The sequence below is a fragment of the Ranitomeya imitator genome, chromosome 1 (genome assembly GCF_032444005.1).
Source record: "Ranitomeya imitator isolate aRanImi1 chromosome 1, aRanImi1.pri, whole genome shotgun sequence".
Taxonomy (NCBI): domain Eukaryota; kingdom Metazoa; phylum Chordata; class Amphibia; order Anura; family Dendrobatidae; genus Ranitomeya; species Ranitomeya imitator.
Genome location: NC_091282.1, coordinates 104,863,817 through 104,890,659, shown reverse-complemented (window position 1 = coordinate 104,890,659; position 26,843 = coordinate 104,863,817). Strand labels below are relative to the sequence as shown.

Here is a 26,843-nt window from a genome sequence, read left to right as displayed (position 1 = left end):
CGCAATGCGTCGGTAATGTTAGTCTATGGGGCAAAAACGCATCCTGCAAACAACTTTGCAGGATGCGTTTTTTCCCCTAAACGACGCATTGCGACATATTAAAAAAAAACGCTAGTGTGAAAGTAGCCTTATAAGACGAGGTTCACACTACGTCAGGCTTTCTATCCGGATCGGCACAAATCTGTTTTCCGACGGAAATCCGGACAAAACCCTGATGGAACCACTTTGTCGACGCAGCTACTATGCAGTTGGCAAAGTTGTAAAAACATCTTTTTTTTTATTATTTTTTTTACAAAGTGTGCCAATCTACTATTTGTCCTAGAAACCGCATCTGACTGCAGAGTATACCATAAACTAAGAAACATCATAATTCTTGGTAGTTAATTTTCATATTATTAAAGCCAGAAAGTAATTGTGTCAAACAGGTCCAAAACTGAGGTTGCCAAAATCCAATGTAAATTTCACACCCCTTAACACTCTTAAAGGGAATCTGTCAGGTCAGCCCTCCTAAGCCATCTGTATGAGCATACAAGTTATAGAAAGCTGAATAAAATGATACTTTGATATATACAAAATTGCCAAAATCCAATGTAAATTTCATACCCCTTAACACTCTTAAAGGGAATCTGTCAGGTCAGCCCTCCTAAGCCGTCTGTATGAGCATACAAGTTATAGAAAGCTGAATAAAATGATACCTTGATATATACAATATGATGACTTATTGCAGAGAAATTCACGTTTTTCTTAATATGTAAATCACGTATTAAGATCTCTGGGCGGGCGATAGATCTTCCCCAAAAGATCTATTTTAATACTTTGTGACACCTCTGAATGTAAATATATCCCCTTGCTACATGTTAGGTTTCATTCATGAAAGCTTGGGTGTGCGCGGATCACCCCTGACCTCGCTTGACCAGTGTTCTACCCTTCTGAGCACTGACTTCCACTTTTTTCTGTATAGCCAAGTGGCACCTGGGCAGAAGGCATTTGATTCTAGTGTCCAGAGAAGGGCCAAACAGTGGGAAAAGGCAAGGATGGGGTCGATCTGCGCACTCCTAAGCTTTCATGAATGGAGCCTAACGCCACACATACAGCGAGGGGTTGAACTTACGCACAGGGACTTCGCTAAGCATTAACTTTGTAGGCAGGTTCTTGGGAAGATCTATTTCCTGCCCATAGATCACCTCATTTACATATTAATAAAAATGTGGCATTCTCTGCTACATGTCAGATATTAAGATATCAGTTCATTCAATTTCTTATGACCATATTGAGTCTACCGATTAGATTCCCTTTAAATCGGCAAAACTTTGGAGATATTAAATGCTGGTTAAGTAAGGGTACTTTCACACTAGCGTTTTTTTAAATCCGTCACAATGCGTCGTTTTGCAGAAAAAAGGCATCCTGCAAAAGTGCTTGCAGGATGCGTTTTTTCCCCATAGACTTCTATTGACGACGCATTTGCGACGGATTGCCACACTTCGCATCCGTCTTGCGTCGTGCTTTGGCGGACCGTCGGGAGAAAAAAACCCTACATGTAACGGTTTTTTCTCCTGACGGACCGCTTTTTCCGACCGCGCATGTGCGGCCGGAACTCCGCCCCCACCTCACAATGGGGCAGCGGATGCGCCAGAAAAATGCATCCGCTGCACCCATTGTGCAATGCAGCAAACGCTAGCGTCGGAATCTCTCCTCGACGCATTGCGACGGGGAGATTCCGACGCTAGTGTGAAATGAGCCTAAGTGATCCGGTTTCCACATTTAAGGAGTCAATGTGCATTTTATCTGGTGTTTCTCGAAGGACTTAGATGAGATGTATAGCCTTGTCATTACAGGTGGTTTATCGGGGACTGGTCTGAGTGCAGTAAGACCTGTGATGGGGGAACGCGCACACGGACAGTACTGTGCATTCGCAGGATCGGACCTTCAGAAGAAGAGACACTAGATGACATCAGCTGCTTAACTCATCGGCCCATCGAAAAGGAAGCTTGTAATAATCAGTCTTGTCCTCCTCAGTGGGTTGCTTTGGACTGGTCAGAAGTAAGATTGACTTTCAATAATATTGTAAATCTTGTATGGGTTACTGTATATAGTTAATTAACTATTTTATTTTATTCTCATTTTAGGAGACTAGTAGATGCAACACCAAGCCTACCCATTTTACATGTTTATAGATATTACTTTCAAGAAAGCCCATCCACACAAAATAACTGTTCAGACCAAGCACTTGCAGTCGATGCACCCTTGACGTGGCTAAACAGTCCAGTACACCTTCCCACCTGCTTGATTTTCATATATCTTCACCTTCTTTTTCCTTGATGGAAAGTTCTGACTGCACAGGAATGAGAGAAGGCCAAAGATAGATGGAAAGCAAGTATGTGGGGGGGATGGACCGTTCCAAGTTACTCAAGGGTACATTGAAAACCTGTGCTTGGTTTGAACAGTCATTTTTGCTTTAGCAGACATCCTTTAATCCCTTCCCAACAAATGACATACAGTAGCATCATATGTTTCCTCCCTGCATTTGATGCAAGCTCGCACACCAAGCCCGCATCTTCCCCAGCAGATGATGGCTGATTTAATAAACCATCATATGCCTCTAACACCTCTGCCATCTGCCTCTGTTAAATGTCAATTTCAACGTATATTAATTGTATAGCACAATCGATCACAGCTTTTACCAAATACAGTAAAAAGTTTAAAAAAAAAAAATTGTAAAAATATGAAAAAAATAAAAACTCAAAAGTTCAAATCAGCCCCCTTTTGCCCCATTAAAAATAAAACACAAAAAATAAACATATTTGGTATCACTGAGTTGATAAAAATATAATCTATAAAAATATAAAATAAATTGATACGATCGATAAACGGCATAGTGAGAAAAAATAGTACATTTTGTTATAGCCCCTGCAACATTGCAATAAAATGCAATAAGAGGCGATCAAAACATCTTATGCACCCCAAAATGGAATCAATAGACGTGTACACTCGGGGCCAAAAACTAAGCCCTCACACAGCCACATATTCCAAAAATTAGAAGTGTTATGGGTCTCAGAAAATGGAGACACAAGCAAAAATTATTTTTTTTTATTTACAATTTTTTTTCACCACTTTACTTTTTTTTTTTTTTTTTAATCATAATGACCTGGAGAATCATATTGCCAGGTCAGTTTTATCGTATAGTGAGCATGGTAAAGTACACCCCCGTGAAACACAATAGTTTGAAGTTGCATTTTTATCGATCGTCCATGACAGCACCACGGAGAGAGGGGATCCGCCCTTCAGGAACAGGAAACCTACAGATACATAAGGGCGGCACCTCTCCCACCCATCAGTTGGTTTCCTGTTCCTGGAGGACAGGATGCCCTACAGATATATCTGTATTTCATCTGGAATACCCAGGCTGGCTGTCCGACTCAGATAGCGAGGGGGTCTCCTACCTCGAGCAGTGCGGGTCCCTGGAAGCGCCACGGTGGGCCCGGGTAGGGCTCTACGGCAGTGAGCGGAGCAGGGGAGCGGAGTCCGGAGGATGTCCATCTCCAAGTGCCAGCAACGGAGGTGAGTATTCCCCCCCCCCCCCCCCGGTCCGTGCAGTCTTCCTGGAGCCTCTGCGTCTCCTGTGTCATGTCGGCGTCCTGTCCGGGGCGCTTGGCGTGGCGGTGTGCGACGGGGTCGGCCGGCGGCACCATGCCCAGGCTTTCCTGCACGTCCCTGTGCGCTCTTTTTGATACCGGAAGTGACGCGGCAGGGGGTGGGGCCTAAACTGGAGGTCGGACACCGGCCGGCTTCTGCTGCAGATGCTGCTGTGTGCAGCCACATGCAGCGATGGTGGGGGGGTGGTCGGAGGCTGTAGGGGGACTAGCAGTGACCTGCACTGGTAGGGGGCGGATCCCCTGGCCACACACCTGCTGACAATCCGGATCTGGGGGAAGGCTTATATAAAGCCAGACAGAATGCTGCAGGGCTGCTTGTGAGCCTATCTGCAGCAATGGATGAGCCAGAAGCTCCCGTCGGTCTGCTGGAGGAGCAGGACAGAGCCTCGGAGAGGTCACATGTATACCCCCAGCAGAAGACCCGCAGACGCAGTGATCAGCCCAGTCGCAGGACTTCATCTAGACTGAAGGATCCGGTTCGCTCCCCCAGTAATCCGGTACCTACCGCTGCTGCCTGGGTAAGAGATCTTCATGAAAGTGCCCTGATGCAGTCTTTTCCTATGTTTTTTCCTTAGGGGAAAAAGTGCGCTGGTAAAGTAAAGAATAAGGAGTGTGCACTATGTGGTTGCCCTTTGCCAGACGCCTACCCTAAAAGACTATGTCAGTCATGTGTACAGCAGACGGTAGCGAGTAAAGGAAATATATATATACATTGTATAGCGGTAGAACTAGTTAAATTACATAGGGTTTCTTTACGCTTCCATAGGTGGCGGAAGAGTCTCCAGATTTTACTTCAAACCTTAGAGAAATTATCAGGAGAGAAGTAAAAGATTCCCTAAAATCCTTGTCCCAAAGGGAGCCTTCCAAGAGAAAAGGGAACCTAGCGTCTCAGACTCAGATTCGTCTACTGCCCCTAGGAAAGAGAGTGATTTGGAAGCCTCTGTCTCCTCTGCATCCTCTTCGGAAGAGGATTCTAATCGATTCTGCTTCCCTCTAGACCAGATGGACAGGCTGATTAAATCAATCAGGTCCACCATGGGGGTGGCTGACGAAAAACAAGAACTTTTGGTGCAAGACCTAATGTTTGGCGGTATAGACCCAATAAAGCGCAATTCATTTCCACTTAATGACAAAGTTCAAAACCTTATCAAAAGGGAGTGGAAAAAGCCAGAAAAAAAGGGCTCCCTACCACCGGCCTTTAAATGGAGATATCCCTTTGACGACCCCTTGGTGAACATGTGGGATAAGGCACCAAAATTAGACGCAGCAGTGGCTAAAGCTTCTAAAAAATGGTCTATTCACTTCGATGATATGGCTTCTTTAAAAGATCCTCTGGATAAGAAGGCAGATTCGTTTCTTAAGGGGACTTGGGAGATGTCGGCTGGTGCTCTAAGACCTACAGTAGCTGCGAAATGCGCAGCCAGTTCGATGATGGTCTGGCTGGACCAACTAGGGTCTAAACTAGAAGATGGACAAAAAGGAGAAAAAGACTACCGTAAAGCCCGCACACTACACCAAATAATATATGAAATTTTTATTGGGTACACAAAAACAGCAAAAAACACATATAAAACATAAGTAAAAACAGCACAATAGCACCCCACTCACGGACCCCCTACAAACATGACAACCATGTAATATACAATAAATGATATAATGACAATAAATACAAAATAGTAAGAAATATAAATATAAATATATAATAGTCATCAAAACCATATAGGCTAATACAAATGCATCTGGAATGGCAAATATATAAAACCTCCTATAGTGACCATGTGACATACAAAACGCTCAGCCACGGCTAGTTAAGTGGCTAATATGTATCCTACTCGGACCAATATAAACCTATAACAGAGAATTGATCATGCTCCGGAATAATCCGAGAGGCAAGCCACCATAGCCCATAGAAGACAAGTAATCAGGCCAGCACGGATGAAGAACCGTAACACACGGCCCTAGTTATGTGTGCACCTGAAGTAGCACAGAGCCAAATGCATAAGCCATAGTAAAAATATTTCACTAGCAGAGCAACAAAGGAGGGAAATACCAACCAGGAGGGGGCCCCAGAAGAAAATGGGATCGGGGCGCGACCCAACACGTATCGCCGTAACCCGTATGGCTTCGTCAGGGGAAGAAAAATTTCATATATTATTTGGTGTAGTGTGCGGGCTTTACGGTAGTCTTTTTCTCCTTTTTGTTCATGTGGCTTTTTACTACCGGCCTTTTGGCACCTCCCTGTTATTTGTTTCACGGTTGTGCGCCTTGTTTTTCTCTATTGTAAACTAGAAGATGGAGCTTCTAGGGAATCCATATTAAAATCCCTGCCGGCAATCCAGAATGCCGCGGCTTTTCTCGTGGACGCGTCCGCAGATTCTGCAAGGATGGCAGCTAGGGCTGCAGGATTATCAAATGCGGCACGCAGGGCCCTATGGCTGAAATGATGGCCCGGCGACCTTCAGTCTAGATCCCATCTTTGCTCTATCCCGTGCAAAGGAGAATACCTGTTCGGTCCGGTTTTAGACGAACTGCTGGAGAAGGCCGGAGATGAGAAAAAGATATTTCCCAGTCTACCGACCACTTCTCATAGGCGTCCCTTCACAGGGAAAAGGTTCTTTCGCAGAAGGCCGGCCAGGGCAGATGGGACGATAAGAAGAAAAAAGGTACTGGATTCATGTTTGGAGGTGGGGGACGTCAGGAGCTATCCCGTGAGATCAAAAAGCCACCCCAATGACTAGTCGCCCCAGTGGGAGGTAGACTATCTGCTTTCTACCCGGCCTGGTCAGAAATTTCCAGTAGCAATTGGATTTTGAAGATAATGGCTACGGGTCTACGGCTAGAGCTCTCCTCTATCCCCCATAATTTCTTCAGAGTGACCCCGCTCAGGTCCTCTCCAGCAGAACAGATGGCCCTGGAAATGGAAATTCATGACCTGCTCAGTAAGAAGGTCCTTTCAGAGGTTCCGAAAGGAGAATGGGGTAGATGATTCTACTCTCCTCTATTTCTAATACGTAAACCAGACTGCTCCTTCAGAACTATTATCAACCTTAGGGCTCTTAACAATTTCCTGACCATACAACCGTTTAAAATGGAGACTATTAATACCGCAATAGAACTACTGTTTAAAAACTGCTTTATGGTGGTTTGGGATTTAAAGGACGCCTATTACCATATCCCCATTTATGCAGGACACCAATGATTTCTGAGGGTAGCGGTCCAGTTAGATGGGGTGGTCAGACATTTCCAGTATAGCGCCCTCCCTTTTGGCATATTGGTCGCCCCCGGGTATTTACTAAGGTCATGGCGGAGGTCATGGCCCACCTGCATGAGTCTGATATTCTGGTAATCCCCTACCTTAACGATCTCCTTATCGTAGGTAAAACAGCGGATCACTGTTTAGAACAATTGCATAAAGTAATGTCTGCCCTGGAACGTCTGGGATGGTTACTAAATGTCAAAAAATCCCAGTTACAGCCCATGAAGGTGCAGCGATTTTTAGGCCTGACCTTGGATTCCCAGGATCAGGAATGCCGTTTACCTCTTGAAAAATAGATCGCCTACACCTTCAAGTGCTTAACGCCTCTAAAAACCCCGCCATGTCCCTTAGAAAAGCGATGTCTGTTAGGCTCTCTCTCATCCTGCATTCCAGCGGTACGATGGGCCCAGTATCATACAAGGATACTTCAGGGTGAGATATTACCACAACAAAAAATTGGGGGGGGGTCACCTAGAGAGTCAGCTGATCTTGTCCCAAAACACTATTGTATCCCTCGAATGGTGGCTAGACCAAAATAACCTATCCACGGGGTCCCCTTGGAATATAATGTAACTCGTGTAATCACCTCAGACGCTAGCCCTTCTGGGTGGGGGGCTCACATGGTGAAATTATAATCCAGGGACTTTGGGATCAGCTTCAGACGGAAATGTCCTCTAACCTGAAGGAGTTAACGGTGGTGGAGCAGGCAGTTAAAAGGCTCCTTATCTATCTACAGGGCCACCACGTGCGGATATTCTCTGACAATCGAGTCACCGTGGCATATATCAATCATCAAGGCGGAACCCGTTCCAAATCCTAAATGAACGTGGCAGATCGTCTGTTCCAGCTAGCAGAGCAACACCTTCTTTCATTGACGGCTCTTCATATAAGAGGAGCAGAAAATACTACGGTGGATTACTTAAGCCGCAACACCTTGAGGCAGGGAGAATGGTTCCTAAATGACTCCATCTTCAACCTCATTGTGGAAAGGTGGGGTCAACCGGAGGTAGATATTTTCTCCACAAAGGAAAACAGAAAAGTGAGACAATTCTGCTCTCTAAACCCCAGAGAAAATCCTCTGTCAGTAGACGCCCTCCTCGTAGACTGGAACTTCAGGTTAGCTTACGCCTTTCCTCCCCTGTCTCTACTTCCTCTGGTGGTGAGGAAAATCAGGAAGGACAAGGCCACAATGATAGCAATTGCCCGCTTCTGGCCCAGAAGGACGTGGTTTTCCTGCCTCAGGACTATGTCAATGTCCGACCCATGGGTCTTACCAGACATTCTGGATCTCCTATCCCAGGGCCCAGTCTACCATCCTCGGGCGGTTGGCCTTCGTCTGACGGCGTGGATTTTGAGCGGTCGCTGTTAAGAGATAGAGGTTTCTCTCCGGGCATGATTAACACTCTGCTGAAGAGCAGAAAAATAGTCACCACAAAAATTTATGTCCGGATCTGGAAAAGATGTCTTCAAAACTCAGGGGTAGCAGCTGGTCAATCAACACGAATAGACCAGATTTTGGAGTTCTTGCAAAAGGGGTTGGATATGGGGTTATTGCCAAATACTCTTAAAGTACAGGTGTCAGCCTTAGGGGCCTTCTTTGGATGCAACATTTCTGAAAATTACTGGGTCAGCAGATTCATCAAGGCGACAAGACGGTCTAGGCCAATGGTGAAGAATAGGGTCATGCTGTGGAACTTAAACTTAGTCCTTTCGGCCATGACAGAAGCCCCATTTGAGCCAATTTCTTCAGCCTCTATTAAAAATCTATCTCTTAAAGTAGCCTTCCTGGTAGCCCTAACGTCAGCTCGTAGGATAGGCGACATCCAGGCGTTATCCAGGCCTCCCCCTTACATGCAACTTAGGGAAGATAGAGTGATACTTTCCCCTGATCCAGCATATCTTCCTAAAGTAGTTCCCAGATTCCATAGAACACAGGAGATAGTTCTTCCATCTTTCCTCCATAATCCTACTAATGATAAGGAAAAGAAACTACACACTTTAGACGTAAGAAGATGTATCCTGGAATATCTAGCAGTGACTGATCCTTGGAAAATAGATAACGCCCTATTCGTGTCCTATCAGGGTAGCAGGAAAGGTCATAGAGCATCAAATTCTACGCTAGCTAGGTGGATCAGGGAGGCTATTTCGCTGGCATACATCTCAAAGGGCAAGCCGGTGCCTGAAGGTCTAAGAGCGCATTCCACTAGAGCTATGGCTGCCTCGTGGGCGGAGGTTAGAGGTGTCGATCGACCAAATATGTAAGGCTGCTACTTGGTCTTCTCCAAACACATTCTATAGCCATTATAGATTAAACCTGGGTGCTTCCTCGGACCTCTCTTTTGGTGTAAGGGTGCTGCAAGCTGTAGTCCCTCCCTAGTCAGTTTACTCTCTGTAATTCTCTCTGTGGTGCTGTCTTGGACGACCGATAAAGTCTTAGTTACTCACCGGTTAACGGTGTTTTTCGGAGTCCATGACAGCACCCGTACATACCCTCCTGTCTTCTTAAGTTCTGGGTGTACACCTCTTCCTTTTTTTGTATAGTCCACTCGTGGTGAATAGTTAGCAGTAGTATCATTGTATATAAATTATGCTGTTAACCTTGGTGGTCCTCTTGTGCTCTGTAAACCAACTGATGCGCGGGAGAGGTGCCGCCCTTATGTATCTGTAGGTTTCCTGTTCCTGAAGGGCAGATCCCCTCTCTCCGTGGTGCCGTCATGGACTCCGAAAAACTCCGTTAACCAGTGAGTAACTAAGGCTTTTTTTTTTTTTTGCAATTTCAAAGCGCTTGGATTTTTTTTCCAGTTCATCACGTGATATAGTGAATGATGACATTCAAAAGTTCAGTTCCTCCCGCAAAAATATGAGCCCTCATACGGCTGTGGGGATGGAAGAATAAAAAGTTATGGCTCTTGGAAGGAGAGGAAAAAAATGGAAAATTGCCCGGGAGTGAAGGGGTTAAAGTATTTTTTTCATAAATCCCAATTTTTTGGCTAGTTCTAAATTGCAGAGTTTCCTCTGTAAGACTAAAAGCCGGGTAATACCACAACACACCTTAGGTAGACTCTAAAATGTGCTTATTTCAGTTAGTTAAATGCATTCCTACAACCAACCTCCAAGGGTGCCTTAGGCTAGGAAAGTCTCGGGAGACAATTGAAACAAGTCACCATCCGTCTTTTCACATCCTAACCAATACTTTTACGTCTTTTTTTTTTTTTTATATATATATATATATCTCCTGAAGGCAAATGTTAAAGGAGGGAATACAAATTTCATAGCTTTTCTTACGTTTTTAGACATGAATGTATATGTCCCACTGCCATTCTTCTAATCTTGACAAACTGAAGAGTCCTTTAAAGTAGAAGATGGCCCCCTTTATTTTAACTAATTTATTTTAGTTTGCATGTGGTAATAGTCCAATAAGCCCAATGTGGGCTGCTGGTCTAGGGGTGCAGTCAGACGACCATATAAATAGACCTAAAATAGGAATGCAGTGCACGGACTGGCCGGCAGCTCTCCCCACCCGAGCTTGAAAGCTGCATAGAAATCTATGAGGCTGTCAGGCTCAAGTTGGGAGTGCTTACCGGCCAGTCTGGACACTGCGTTGCAATCTTGTTCCTATTTATATGGCCGTTTGACTTCGCCCTGAAGCTGGCCTTCTATTCCCCCTCACCCTCTCATATATATGACATGAAGGATGGGTTTGGCTAAATGTGTATCTGTTCTCAATAAGTAAAGGTGCATTTACACTTGAAGATTATTATTAATAAGAATGCTTGTGTCTCAAATCTTTGTCGAAACAGATTGCCGATTCCGTTTTGCTTGTTTATCAGGTGAAATGATCTTATGGTTTTCACAAAAGATCATCATTCCTTGGCAGCACGATGTCCTGTGTAAACAGACTTGCGTCGCAGAGAACAATGGCAGCCTATGCAAATTGTACGATCTATTACAGATCATTCAGTGTGCATCGTTAGCCGCAGACTGCCTGTGTAATCAGGCTATTAAACATCCACCAATCGGTAAATATTACCAGATCGACGGTCATTTAACCCTGCAAAATAGGGTAATGTAAACCCATCTTTCTGTAAGGATGTCTGGACTGGCTTTTGGTCTCCAGACACGAATTAAACAGCCTCTGAGGCATATACAGTATAAGTCTGATGAGTTCGGGTACACAGACATTCGAGTGCAGCCTTAGTCTGAGACCTTACACAGTGATCATTTGATCGCCAAGAGTCCGGCTCCCCTGACTTGAGCAAACAATTTTTTTTTTTTTTTTCGAAAAGAAACAAATGACTATGCATTTCCCCTAATGGAAACCTCTTAGATGAATCACATGGATGACCAAAGCCCATCAATGTGAACCGGCACTTGGGTATGGCTCACACATCAGGTTTTCGCCGTCAGGCTCAATCCGGCTAATTTTTCCCATTGACTTGTATTAGCGCCGGATGACCTTGCATTTCGTCCGGTTTTCGGTGGATCCGGCAAATCTGCCGTTTCCGGTTAATGGAAAAAACGTCCATAGCAAAGTTTTTTGTCTTCGGCGAAAAAGCCGGCGCTTCCGGCTGTTTGCTAGAATGGAAGCCTATGGGAGCCGGAAGGTGCCGGATCTGGAAAATGACGGATTTTAAACTGAGCATGCTCCAAATTTTTTTTATCCAATTATCTGGATATGCTAGTTGGATCCGTCGAAAAAACAGATCCGTCGCATCAGTTTTTTTAACAATCTGCGCCGGATCCGTTTTTTCCAACATTCGCCGGATTGTGCCTGATGCAAAAATCCTGATGTGTGAAAGTAGCCTTATTGAAATCGGTGCCAACCAGAGGACTACATTCCCCCCTCTTTCAACATTTCTAAATATGCACTAATAAGGTTTTCTTTATATTAAAACATAATCTTGGTTTCTGAATGGTTTTATGTTAGGTTGTCTTGGTAATCTAAAAGCATATGTAACGGTGAACGTGATCCATTTGAGCTGATGACTGATCGTTGAATGGTTAAAGATGCTTGAAATGTCTCATCATCCATTAAATCCATAAATGGATTTATAAAAGGAAAAAGCAAACGCAAAATATTCTGCTTGTCGGATATATGACTGCAAAGAAAGCAACAGCAAAACAGATCAAAAGTAATTCTCGGCTTACCGTATCAGCTTCCAGTAATAAAACCTTAAGTCCATTTTTCAAAGGATCATGTCCCAAAAGCCTGACAATCCTATGCCAATAACTTACTGTATGCGATAAGCAGAAAGCTCAGTCAGTTGTAACCCATTCACTACATTTTTTTTCCAGCACCGATGTACCATAATTATTGAACGAGACTATAAAATCTATAGGATACGGTTAAAATCCGCAGTTGAATTCTGGCATGACCTGCAGATGCTCAGTCTGGGGTATTTTTGGGGTTGACGAAAACAGTAGGAGAGAGCGAGCAGTGTTTCTTAGAAGCCACGATGGGTTTATATTTCTTAGAAAACAAAGATTGCTCTTAATGTAACAGCTTGACAGTGGTGTACAGCAAAGATAACTCTGGATTTTGCTGAAATTCGTGACTTTGAGAAAGAACAGATCGGAGTTGTTCTTTTCGGCATGCACACGCTGTCACTTCATAACAGTAATTCATTAGACTACAATGCGCACTCTGTAATAATAAGTGCACTTTGTGCTCACATAAAAGAATTTACGCACATTTTCTTTTCTCCTGGGTTACCAAAACACTAAGAAGACTGATTGATCTGTAAAAAAAAAAAAAAAGAATTTAAATAAAACATTGTTATCTAAAAAATGTGGTAAGTGGGTGCCACATGAAAGCAGTTTTGAAAATGCCAGCATATTGGCACAGTTCAGTAAAAACATCCATGCATACCAGAACTGGGGGGGATCACGTTTGCTTTTCAGCGCTAGATAAATATATAAGGGTTTTGTTTTTTTCTTCGTCTGGAACATTTGTACACCAGGGACAGAGAGCCATGGTTGATTTCTGAGAGGGAGCTTGGCGATTAAGACGTCTTATTTAAAGGAACTCTAAACCGAAATGAATCATTAAGTTAAACAAGAAATATAGTTCCCTCTGAATATCTTAGACTCTAATTCATCAAGATCGATGAGTTTATTGCTGGCCTTGATGAGGGGCATGTAGTAGGCCTGTATAAGGGGGCATGTGGTAGGCCGTGATGAGGGGGCATGTAGTAGGCCTTGATGAGGGGGAATGTAGTAGGCCTTTATGAGGGGGCATGTGGTAGGCCTTTATGAGGAGGCATGTGGTAGGCCTTGATGAGGGGGAATGTAGTAGGCCTTTATGAGGGGGCATGTGGTAGGCCTTTATGAGGGGGCATGTGGTAGGCCTTTATGAGGGGGCATGTGGTAGGCCTTGATGAGGGGGCATGTGGTAGGCCTTGATGAGGGGGCATGTGGTAGGCCTTGATGAGGGGGCATGTGGTAGGCCTTCATGAGGGGGCATGTGGTAGACCTTGATGAGGAGGCATGTAGTAGGCCTTGATGAGCGGTCATGTAGTAGGCCTTGATGAGGGAGGCATGTGGTAGGCCTTGATTAGGGAGCATGTAGTAGGCCTTGATGAGGGGGCATGTAGTAGGCTTTGATGAGGGGGCATGTGGTAGGCCTTGATGAGTGGTCATATGGTAGGCCTTGATGAGGGGGCATGTGGTAGGCCTTGATGAGTGGTCATTTGGTAGGCCTTGATGAGGGGGCATGTGGTAGGCCTTGATATGTGGTAGGCCTTGATGAGGGGGCATGTGGTAGGCCTTGATGAGTGGTCATGTGGTAGGCTTTGATGAGGGGGCATGTAGTAGGCCTTGATGAGGGGGCATGTGGTAGGCCTTGATGAATGGTCATGTAGTAGGCTTTGATGAGGGGGCATGTGGTAGGCCTTGATGAGGGGGCATGTGGTAGGCCTTAATGAGGGGGCATGTGGTAGGCCTTGATGAGTGGTAATGTAGTGGTCCTTGATGAGGGGTCATGTAGTAGGCCTTCATGAGTGGTCATGTAGTAGTCCTTGATGAAGGGGGCGATGTAGTAGGCCTTGATGGGGGGCATGTGGTAGGCCTTGATGAGGGGGCATGTAGTAGGCTTTGATGAGGGGTCATGTAGCAGTCAGACGCTACTGGTTAATCTTCTTCTGATCTGTTCCATCCGTGGCTGGTGGTACGCCAAGTCGCCAACGACACCCCTTTGGACTCAAGTGGGTAGGACCTTTTAACCTACTGTGTGGAGGCTCTTGCTGTAGCCAGATGCTAAAAATGTGCGTAATGATAAATAGCAGAAAATAAAATAACACTTCAATTTTAAAGTAATTTAATCAATTACAAAACAGGAAGGAAGAAGGCAAAAATAAAAACATTTAAAGATGATGAAAACCTGAGATCATCAGAGAAGGCTTCATTCACACATCCCCTTTTCTCATCCATGTGCTGTTCGTTTTATAAAAGGACTGCCCACTGCCCCGTATAGTTTATTCAACTATTTGCACATCCATTATTACATGGATCTGTGTGTCCGTTCCAACAAACTGAGACCAAGTCCCATTCTCAACCATAGTCTGCCATTCACATCTATGAAGATCCATCAAAAATATAAGACATCTGTTTTACTCAAGTATTAATTGATCCATTGCGAAGTGTTCGTTCAATGAGGAAAAAAAAATGTTGAGACCGTTTTACGTTCACTTTTTAAAACACGGATGAGGAAAAAAATGGAGGTAAAACAGATGACACGTGGGAGAAAGATGGTCTGTTTTTGATAGGCTGGGTTCAAATTGTGGATGAGTCTATATGAAAAAACGCACGTGGGCACTGGCACCCAGGTTATCATTGGGTCAGTGTGCTAAACACATTTCGCTCATTGAGCAGATACCCGCTAGTCTGAGCTCATAAGAACAAAAAATGGATGTGTGCATGTAGCCCAAAGGTCACCTCCCTGCTGGAGCCTGCTCCTGTAAAGCATAAGATGTAACGCTCAATGATTGTAGTGGCCAGTTTCACTCCAGTAGCGCTCCCCCACAGGGTGTTTCTATTAAAAATGTTAAATACATTATGTGGGCACCTACCCATGGGCTGACATACTCTAGGCCAGTGCTCCCCAACTCCGGTCCTCAAGAGCCACCAACAGGTTAGGTATTCAGGATTTCCTTAGTATTTCACAGGTGATGGAATTCTTGCCTTTCCAGGTAATGCAATTATCACCTGTGCAATACTAAGGAAATCCTGAAAACGTGACCTGTTGGTGGCTCTGGAAGACTGGAGTTGGGGGAACACTGCTCTAAGCAATGACCTGCAGAACACTGAGCTTCCCTTAAAGGGAATTTATCAGAAGATGGAATGGCACCAGGTGTTGTCTCCACGGATGATATATAACGTGGAGTTTGCCCGAGCCTTAGATTAACAGCGCTGGATTGTGGATCAAAGGAGACTCAATTTAGAACCACTTCGGCATGCGGTAAACAAATAGCGTTGGGGTGGTGCTCAACATTAGAGAGCAATGAGAATCCACAAGATAAAGAAAAATGAAGTGGCACTCACCCGATATTGCTGTATGAAAAATGTCCTTTATTCAGAGTGTGCACATCTGGACATCTGGTGGAGAGGCGGCTTGTGAATTTATCAGAAGATTTTTATTATGTAATCTGAGACCAGCATGATTTAGAGGCAGAGGCCCTGATTCCAGCAATGTCACTTACTGGGCTGTGTTTTACTGTTTCAATACAATCAGTCTTTAAGCAGCAGGAGATTATCATTAAAGGACTAACTGCCTCGTAGATCAACCCTGCCCCCACCACTGATTGGTAGCTTTCTATCACTATACATGGAAATCTACCAATCGGCGGTGTTGGTGGGGCTATGCACAGCTCAGCTTTTCAAGCCCTGCTAGATCTGCAGCAGAAAAAAACTGTGAGGCTATGTGGACACGTATATTGGTCCATTGCGGATTTTTCCACAGCGGATTTGATAAATCTGAAGGGCAAAAACGCTGCGTTTTTGCTGCAGATTTATCGCGTTTTTTCTGCGTATTTCACTGCGGTTTTACAACTGCGGTTTTCTATTGGAGCTGTAAAAACCGCTGCGGAATCCGCAGAAATAAGTGATATGCTGCGGAAAGTAAACCGCTGCGTTTCTGCGCGTTTTTTTCCCCATAGGTTTACATTGTAATGTAAACTCATGGGAAACTGCTGCGTTTTCCGCATCGTGTGCACATACCCTTAATCTTTCATAACCGCTGCAGTTGGTAAACGAAGTGATACATCACTGGAATCAGAGTTTCTGTCCCTGTGCTATGCTGCTGACAGATTCCCTATCAAAATCCTGCTGACAGATTCCCTTTAAGGACATGGTTCTCAAAGAAGTAATTTTTTTTTCGATATATTCAGTGGAATTTAACCATTGCAGTTGTCTTTGCATTGATCTGTTGTGATAACGTCAATGTTGGCTCAACTCTGGGCTAGGCACAAGATATCGTCGCACCTAGTGCAGTAATGAAAGCAGAATCCCATCTTTCCATGTCTTCCATTACTGGTCATGTAATGTTCCTCGTAAAACACATCACAGCTTTTAATTTTAACAAGCATGAAACGCCGTGATCCATTTTCTAGCAATGACTAATCTGACTGGCTGGCATATGTTATTTAAAGGTGAGATCACAAGACAGGTTCAAGAAGGCAGCATCAGGTCAAGGGTTCAGCAAGGCTTTTTATGTTCTAAGCACATGGAGACCCATCATTTTTGGGATTTCTTACATGATTGACTCCTAAATGTTTATTAAGTAGAGTTAGAATGTCTGACGTTGCTCTAGCGATGGGGTGAGATTGACCTTGGAACGTCTGATATCCTTGGCAGCAGCGAGCTAGGGGAGTAATTTGAGATTTCGATGTACAAGACGGCTTCAATGGGATTTTGAATATCTCAAACAGATGGTATGAGTGATCTATCAGGAACGATTACAAGGAAAAGCTTTACTTCTAAATAATAAAAAAAACAAAATGCTTTGATGACCGGGGGGCACCGTCAGATGTTGTGCAAGTTCTAGACAACGTTGACTGAAATCTATGAAGACGACTGTGATGTATGATTTACCCGACAAGAAAATTTCCACCTAAAGTATTCCCAAGAAATAAATCAATAACTTGGCACATTCTTCAGGATTTTGCTGCAATGATTTCTAGTATTTGTAACTTGGCCTAACACAATGTGTGTATATTTATTGGGTTTGGAGGTGCTCTACACAGGCAGTATAGGTGTTCCAGGCTATCATCGTAGGGTACGGGCAAATCAGGTCCTTTCCAGGTGGGCAAACATGATGAGACTTTCAAACACAAACCCGTATGTCTTTTGTAGTGGTTTTTTTTTTAGGTTGTCTCCTGAGAACTTTTACGACATTTTTGGCCAGGGGCATTTTTTTAGCATCTTCCTAGCGTGTTTGGAGCATTTTTTTTTTTTTACTGGTATTTTATGGATGATTTTATGTTCAACTCCATTCAACAAAGAAGACCTATTTTGAGCATTTTTAATTAGAAACTTGTTCATTCTTTGAGCGTTTAGCTGGCACTTTTTCTGGTGGCTTTTCGATAGTGACCTGCCTGAAAAAACTTTCATATGGGCCAGATCCAACATAGAGCAGGATTCTGGTTGTCTGAATTGGAAATCGATTTTTTTTTTTATTAAGAGCGAGAGTTTTTTTTCTTCTCGAGGAGAGCTTACTTGCAAATTCAGTTTTCCCGTGGAGCATTGTCACCATCTCGATCTCTTAAAGGGAGTCTGTCAGCACAGAACAACTGTTCAAACCAAGTACAGGCGCTCGGTGCACCCTTGGTGTGGCCAAACATTTATAATAAACCTTCCCACCTGCTTGTTTTCCCCTTAATCTCCACCCTTCTTTTCTCCTTTCCTTGATTGACAGTTCTGGCATTCTAGAGTCAGAGTAGGGTGGAGATGGAGGGGAAAAAAGTAGGTGGGAAGCTGCAATGAACTGTATGGCCATGCCAGGTGTGCACCGAGCGTCTGTGCTTGGTTTGAACAGTCATTTTGTTTTGACGACTCCCTTTAAATGAGAACCAGTACCAAGAATTAAAGGCATCTTACCGAGCCAATCAATAAATTGCTCTGGAATTACAATTTGCAAAAATGATGAAACTTCTTGAGGGGGGAGTTAATTTGCATATATTTTTCCCATAGAGCACTGCCAGTAAGTGTTGATATAACAACCAGATCTCTTTTAAGAGGCTGTCAAGGTTGGGTGTGAATTCTGCAGTCACTCTGTGACTTCAGACTTGTGAATCTTCACAGCACGAACACTGTGTGCTGTCACGATTCTCTGATGCCGGGAGCGGGCAGTCATGTGAATACAAGTATGCCATTTGAATATTTCTGGCCACATTCCAACTTGACATGTCCATCTACCCTCAATTCACTTGTATTGCGTAAGGTTCGTGGCTGCATGTATGCAAATTCCATAACTGTGGTCATGCGTCCACCGTTCCCAGCATCGGAAGTTCTTGACAATGCGCAGTGCGCAAGTCTCCAGTGACATAGTTACTGTAGACTTGAACCCCAAGCCTGGACAACCCCTTTAAAGGCAGCTGATTCTTTCTAACAGAAAAAGACGGTAAAAAAGAAAGAACAGATATATCCAGTTGAGTGAAATTGTGTTAAAATGTGATCTCTGGTGTTAGGGAGCATGAACATAGGGGATTAAGCAGCTACAGATCTTTAGAAATATGTCCTAAATGTATGGACAGGTATGTAAGAACAATCCATCATTAATGGAGCGCATAATTAACAAGTAAAAAAAAATCATGGGAAAAGACTGGCACTCCCATAGTATTAACTTAATGCGCAGGTGCAGGCATCCTGCTGCCAATATACAAACATATATACATACACCATGGGCTAGCACACTGCAGTTAATGAACACATGAAATCCACTATTATTCTACACTAGATAGTGTCCCGATTCTAATGCATCGACCCGATTCTAATGCGGGTATTCTAGAATATGTATCTATGTATGTATATAGCAGCCACATAGTATATAGCACAGGCCACGTAGTATATAAGAGCCATGTAGTATATAGCAGACACGCAGTGTATAACACAGCCCATGCAGTATATAACAAAGCCCATGCAGTATATAACACAGCCCACTCAGTATATAACACAGCCCACTCAGTATATAACACAGCCCACTCAGTATATAACACAGCCCACTCAGTATATAACACAGCCCACGCAGTATATAACACAGCCCACGCAGTATATAACACAGCCCACGCAGTATATAACACAGCCCACGCAGTATATAACACAGCCCACTCAGTATATAGCACAGCCCACGCAGTATATAGCACAGCCCACGCAGTGTATAACACAGCCCACACAGTGTATAACACAGCCCACGCAGTACATAGCACAGCCCACGCAGTACATAGCACAGCCCACGCAGTACATAGCACAGCCCACGCAGTACATAGCACAGCCCACGCAGTACATAGCACAGCCCACGCAGTACATAACACTGCCCACGCAGTATATAACAGAGGTGTCAAACTGCATTCCTCAAGGGCTGCAAACAGGTCATGTTTTCAGGATTTCCTTGTGTTGCACAGGTGATAATTTAATCACCTGCACAGAATGATTTCATCACCTGTGCAATACTAAGGAAATCCTGAAAACATGACCTGTTTGTTGCCCTCGAGGAATGCAGTTTGACACCTCTGGTATATAACACAGCCCACGCAGTATATAACACAGCCCACACAGCATATAACACAGGGCATGCAGCATATGACACAGGGCACGCAGCATATGACACAGGGCACGCAGCATATAACACAGGGCACGCAGCATATAACACAGGGCATAACTCCATCCGTTAACGCTGCCATTAACCCTGTGTCAGCGCTGACTGGAGGGGAGTATGGAGCAGGCGCCGGGCACTGACTGGACGGAAGTAGGAAGAGACTAATTCTCGGCCGGACTGTGCCCGTCGCTGATTGGTCTCGCCAGCTGCCTGGCGAGACCAATCAGCAACGCGGGATTTCCATTACAGACAGACGGAAGTACACCTTGGACAATTATATATATAGATGTGTAATTAGAAAAAAAACGCAAAGCATGGTGTTACCATTTTTGATCAATAAATGCATATGCCATCCATCGGGTGACCTCATTGATTGGACCCTTATCATAGTGATTGGCAGTGGCGCAAATTGAAACTCATGGGCCCCGATGCGAAAGCTCCAATGGGGCCCCCAAATATTTAAAATCTTTAATAGCAATAGTCATTTTCTATAGGCCAAAGGGACTTTTAGGGCCCCCCAGGCTCCGGGGCCCGGATGCAATTGCAACCCCTGCACCTGTTGTAGTTACACCCCTGGTAATTGGCATCTCCATGTGCCTAACCAAGCCTCAATAAACTAGGGAAGAGGAAAGATCTCTTGGCTCTAAAAGTTCTGCAGTAAATGTAACTTTCTTTTTAATTACATTATTTAATTCAGATTTTTTTTTTTCTAAGTGTACACCCAAATGCGGACCTGGATTTAAGCATCGAATCGTTCAGTGTAAAAGCAGTGACCTTTCCAAAACCTTCCCATCCACGAGCTGCAATGAAGAGAACAAACCCCCAGTCCGTATACGCTGCAGTTTGGGCCGATGTCCTCCACCTCGATGGGTTACAGGCGAATGGGGGCAGGTAAGTAACCTGTATAGGCTTTGCAAATAAATCATGGCTTGTTTGGATGTGCAATATCTTTTAGAAGATCTAGACATACACAGATCACCACGTATGTTGATGAAAGTTGCCTTAAAGCGTTTTTGTGGCCTCACGCTACAGGTCTGCAGTCACTCTATAGGATTGCAGACTTTTGAATCATCACATCGCGCACACTGTGCACTGTAAGGATTCTCCTGTGCTGGCTCGGGAGCCACTCGTGCGTGGCCACAAGTATGTGATTTTCATACATGTGGTCATGAGCTGACTAGACGTGTGGCCTAGCTCAATACACTTGCATTGGGCACGTCTAGTCGGAATGTGGCCGAAAGTATGCAGCTCGCATACTTGCGGTCACATAAGCGCCCGTTCCCAGCATCAACACCAGAGAATCCTGACCGTGCACGGTGTGCGTGATGGGAGAATTCACAAGTTTGCAGTCACATAGAGTGATTGCAAACTTGTTGCTTAAGACCAGACAACCCGTTTAATTGTTGTAAGGACACATTTTTAGTAAATTTTAAATCCAGTTACGGTACATTTTGGATTAAAACAATACAAAAATCTGAAGGTTCCTATATTTGTGAAAGTGGGAACACTCAAAATGTTCATAGAGACCTAGAGTTGAATTCCTGTTTCTCGCAAAACGATTCATTTGATGGCAGCTGGAGATGTCTTGGCCTTCAGGGTAAGTTGCGTAAAGTGTATGTAATGACTTGTCGCCTTCTTTTTCTGTGTTCTTCAGTGTTCGGCACATTGTGGTCTGGGCCAGCAGATGAGAACGGTGCAGTGTCTTTCCTATACCGGACAAGCGTCCAATGATTGTCCAGAAAGTGTTCGCCCCCTGTCAATGCAGCAGTGTGAAAGCAAATGTGACAGCAGCCCGATTTCTAACACAGAGGGTGAGTACGTGCCGCTTCTCGCCTATGGTGCCTGGCTCTCCGTGCTCAGAGCACACGAAGCGAAGCATTGTAGTGACCGCTTCTTCCAGAGAAGGGGCTGTAAGCGAGGCAAGTCAAATACTTCATAAAGCAGACGCGAGACAACGAAAAACACGCACATTACTGGTTTTCATTTCCTTCAACATGGTGAGTCAAGAGGGACCTGGAGCAGACTAAACTATTTCATGGCTGCAGTAATTCTTTATAAAATACTTTAAATATTACTGCAGCCACAAGCAGCAGATTTATGAGAACAGTGGACGATGCACAGAGGGTAAGAGCGGCTACCACGCAACTCAAAAAGCCTTAACTTCACATTGTTACATTGCCACTGTGACTTCTAGCTCTGTGGTTACATACTGTCTGGCCATCTGCTACTTATGTAGCATCTTAGTACCTTAGGGAATGTCTGAAAAGGAGACTGACACCTGTAGGTGCAATTGTGTTTGTTTATGTCTGAAATGTACGTATTTTGGGCTACAAATAATTTTTGCAATTAGTTTTCATAAAAATTTTTGCACCGTTTGGCTTTTAAGGCTCTTTGTTTACCTGGCTGTAGAATGAGTTACGTGAAAATCCATCAGTGAGCTTGTTCTGACTGGTAGTCTATAACTTTTACCGATCCGTCTTTTACTAAGCTCCTCTCAGCTGATTTATTAAAACAAAACAAATTAAAGGAGAGCTGAATTTGCATGTAATCAGATATCAACTTAGAGAGGATCTGTAGAAAAACCAAAGCTCATAAAAGCATCGCAAACTCTCCTCAAACCAAGCTCACTGGTAGAATCTTAGTGAACTTGTTCTGTAGCCAGAAATAGAGGCTACAGAAGGTAAATGGGCAAAATGTTTAATGAAACACAGATGCAAATATTGTTTTACACACAAAACACACATAATTAAGTTTAAAAAATGCCCAAGTAGGTGTCCGTATCCTTAAAAATAAATTAACTCAAGAATAAATTAAATTTATAGGTTTTTTTTGGTGCTAACTATATTTAAGACTAATCCTGGAATCTTACAGTTTTCATTCTGCACACTGAGCTTCATAACACACTGACATTTCCTACCTGTAGAGATCACATTTCAGTAGTCGTCTCATTATCGTCACACCTATATATAGATAATATCACGCCATTCACAATAGGCAGTGGTCACAAATCACGTTCTCTGCCTGCACAGTGCGACCTCTGCACAAGCTACAGAGCATGCCGAGAAAACTCTTCTATGGAACTCGATGAGCTATATCCAGTCTACTGCGGTCTATCGTCCATGTGGTTCAGACAAGGTGGCCGCCCCAAAACAAGTACAGAAAATAAGATGAAACATCTATAATCTGAACATCACAACAGATCTTAAATACAAATAAAAAAAAAAGTATATACAATGTTTTCAAGATCTGATGTAAAAAAAAAAAAAAAATCTAAGTGTTCTATTTCACTTAAAGGGGTTTTCCACTACTAAGACAACCTCTTCTCACTCTGAATGTTTGTCCCCTTTAAAATCAAACCACTTATACTCCCCTGCTATGCCAGCGCCATTCCCGTGTTATTGGCACATACACTCCCGGGGCTCACGTACGATTGTTATGTCACTTGAGCTCTGCGCCCAATCAGCGTTGGCGTCCCTGTCTCCGCCTTCAGGCGTATACCTAATCTAGAGGGAGTGAGCGACCGGCCGCAGCACTGACTTCCTTTTCATTGCTTATACTTCCCAAGGCGGAAACCATGACGCCAGCGCTGACTGGACGCAGGGCTCACTTGACATAACAACCTCATGTGAGCCCTGGGAACGCGTGTGCCAATAACCTGGGAATGTCGCTGGCATGGCAGGGGAGTGTAGGTGTTTTTAATTTGCAGGCAGACATTGAGTGAGAATCTCTTGTCCTAGTCGTGGACAGCCCCTTTAACAGTCTGAATGATGTTTTCTAAGACTCTTTTTAATTTATGTAGCATTGGAGAAATACATTTCTTAGATGGGTAGTTGTTAGTACTTGCACATTATAACTATGGGATTTTTTTCCTTTGTGCAAATAATGGAGGACGCAGGATTGGACAATGTAGAATTTTAAAGGGCCTTTCCTCACTTTTTCCATGCTAAACTAGCTACATCATAATATAGCTGAGTAAAGAGATACGGAGATATTACCTTGCAATGTTTAGATGCTAATTTCCCCCTGCGCCAAGGTGCAAGGGGGCTTCAGCATAGCGTCTTCTCTGGAGGCGTCTACATTTTCCCCTGCATGACGGTGCCCAATCAGAAGAAGGCAGCATAATAGAGGGGGAAAAAATGACCCTGAGAAGTTTAGATCTGTTTTTCCCCACTGTAATCTGTGAGACTTGTATATCTAACCAGGTTACACTAAGATCTCACTCCCGGCTTTTGAGGAGGAGAGCTGCGCTGAAAGTCATTACATAAAACACTTTGCATCTATCCCAGGAATAGGGTAGTGATGCCTCGATACCTGGCATAGATGCAGAAAGGTGTATGTGACACACTGCATTAAAGAGGAGGAGACCGGTGGCCTTCAAACGGCCTGCCACATACACCTCTCTTCATTTATGCCAGGTACCAGGGCATTATTCCCTGATACCTGGGATGGACCCAGAGTGTTGTGTGTAATAAGACGGAGCAGCTTTCCTCTTCTCTATATAGTTGTCGTGCAAATTACTGTTCGCCGTGAGATCTCAGTGTGATAAGGTTGGACATGCCAGTCTTACTAGATCACAGTGAGAAAGCCAGCTATGACCTTCTCTGGGGTGTTTGCTTTTTTCCCCCCTTATTATGCTGTCTTCTTATGATTGGGCAACATGACCCCTGACTAAGCTTGGTAAAACGCGCGTCGGGTCTTTGGTGGGTGAGCTTATTACCTTCATGCACTTGGATATTTAACCTTTGATTTATCTCTCTATATTAATTATTATTTACTTACTGGGGAGTATTTATGTGCGTGCTATACATTAAACGGTAAGACTTATTTTAGTGCCAAATGAATCAATCACACAGATATCTGTATACGTGTGTATATATTATTGAATCACTAGTGTATATGCATGATTACTACATGGCTGTTTACATACTATACATACTGTACATTTATGTCCGTGAATCCTTCCTTGATTTGCTCACCCAACAAATTTTAGTTATTTTGGTGTTTGTCCTTTCACATTGTCTTTTAATAGTTGACTAAATAAAATTATTTTTAATAATACGAGTGTTACCTTGTTCCTGGAACACTTTCTTCTTTTGGCTGTTTTTGTATCTTTTGTGGCCCATGGGGACTAGATGTACATACTAATTCGGGTTGCAAAATATTTTGGTAAATATGATGTTTATGAAAACATTTTGTAATCCGAATTAGTATCTACATCTAGTCCCCATGGGCCAGAAAAGATACAAAAACACCCAAAAGAAGAAAGTGTGCCAGGAACAAGGTAAGCATAATGCTGGAAGAATAAGTAAATGCCCCCAGATAAGTATCCCTGCTAACACCTTCTTGGTTTAGAGGGAAATTGGTATTTCAACTATACAAGGTAATAGAGTTGAAAAAGGAAAAATTAATAAAAACAACATTTAATTCCGCTCTTCAGTCCCTTTTTCATGATGCAGCCAGCCGATCATGTAAAAAGTGGTGAAAGGTCCTCTTTATGGAGACGACATTGCAGACCAAGTATTAATACTGATCTGTACGGGCAGAAAGCCTGAAATCATGTCGCCCAGGAATACTTAGTCCTATAATAGTTTTGACCTCCGAGTGTAGAAGAATGTGACGGGGTGAAGGATTGTTTATTAGTAGGTAATATCCAGTGGTCATTTCACGGCTTAATTTATGTAGCTGGAGCCAGTAGAAGGGGTGGGAGAATCTGACATGTCCATTGTGAGGATTACATTACATATTTGTTGAAAGTAAAGTGCAGACAGTGAACACCGCAGGATTTTTATGTTACCCATAAACATTTGTGAAATATACATAACCACCACAACCACAATATGCGAGTCCTCCTGAGACCGATGTCGAGAGTCGAGCCTGCTCCTGCTTCCCGTTGGCTTGTTCGTTTTCACATGTTGTTTTATTCTAGTCCTCTGTTATTAAAGGTTTACTGTAAAAATTCCAGAACACATTTCAATGTACCTCACATCCCTGATATGGTTGCTCCTCATATCTACTGATCTATATTGCTTTCTCTCCTGTCAGAATCTTTGAATCTTTTAAATCATATCTGTCTCCATACTCAAAAATACATACTGTGTATGTTACTACATAGATGTCTTAGACCTTATGAGGCTGATGTACTTACTTTGATAATCCATTGCATGGTAACTGTGTAATCTTCTTCTTTTATCAAGCTTCCCTCCCTAATATCAAAATGAACATGTTAGGAGTCAAGCTCATTTATTTCAGGATTACGCAGGAATTCTGATTGTCGAAATCATTCCACCAGCTTCACCGGGTCCATGCAAGCCATTTAATAGTCTAACAGTCAATGCAGCTCAATAGAATAAAGAGAACACTAAAATGCCGCATCCTAGATGTAACTGAATGAATTATTCCAGTTGCAAATATTTATTCATTTTATATAGTGGAATGCGTTGAGAACAATTAAACATAGAAATGATCAATGTAAATCAAAATGAATATCCCACGGAGGTCTGGATTTGGAATGATGCTCAAAATCAAAGTAGAAAATCAAATTACAGGCTGATCCAACTTCAGTGAAAATGCCTCAAGACAAGGAAATGATGTTCGGTAGGGTGTGTGGCCTACACTTTGCCTGTATGACCTCCCTACAATGCCTGGGCATGCTCCTGATGAAGTGGCAGATGTTTTCTTGAGGGATCTCCATCAATACCTGAATTAAAGCATCAGTCAACTCATGGACAGTCTGTGGTGCAACGTGGCGTTAGTGGATGGTGCGAGACATGATGTCCCAGATGTGTTCAATCTGATTCAGGTCTGGGGAACGGGCGGGCCAGTCCCATAGCATCAATGCTGTCATCATGCAGGAACTGCTGACACACTCCAGCCACGTGAGGCCTAGCATTGTCATGCACCAGAAGGATCTCAGGGCCCATTGCCTGGTACTTAATGGCAGTCAGGGTACCTCTGGCAATCACATTGAGGGCTTTGCATCCCTCCAAAGAAATGCCTCTCCACACCCTTATTGACCTACCCACTGCCAGACCGGTCATCGCATGGCTCTAGCAGTGCTCCTCCTATTTCTCCTTGAACAAGGGGGTAGCGGTCCTGCTGCTGGGTTATTGCCCTCCTACAGCCCCTC

At 43.7% G+C, this 26,843-nt stretch overlaps 1 protein-coding gene across 1 annotated transcript in view; it reads left to right on the top strand.

Moving 5' to 3' along the window:
• ADAMTS6 (ADAM metallopeptidase with thrombospondin type 1 motif 6) overlaps positions 1-26,843 on the top strand; it is a 400,079-nt gene that overhangs the window by 367,546 nt on the left and 5,690 nt on the right. Inside the window, exons 22-24 of the mRNA XM_069749400.1 lie at positions 1,836-2,040; positions 20,432-20,608; positions 21,372-21,528. Of these exons, the coding sequence (XP_069605501.1) occupies positions 1,836-2,040; positions 20,432-20,608; positions 21,372-21,528 (539 nt within the window). The remainder of the gene's footprint in view (positions 1-1,835; positions 2,041-20,431; positions 20,609-21,371; positions 21,529-26,843) is intronic.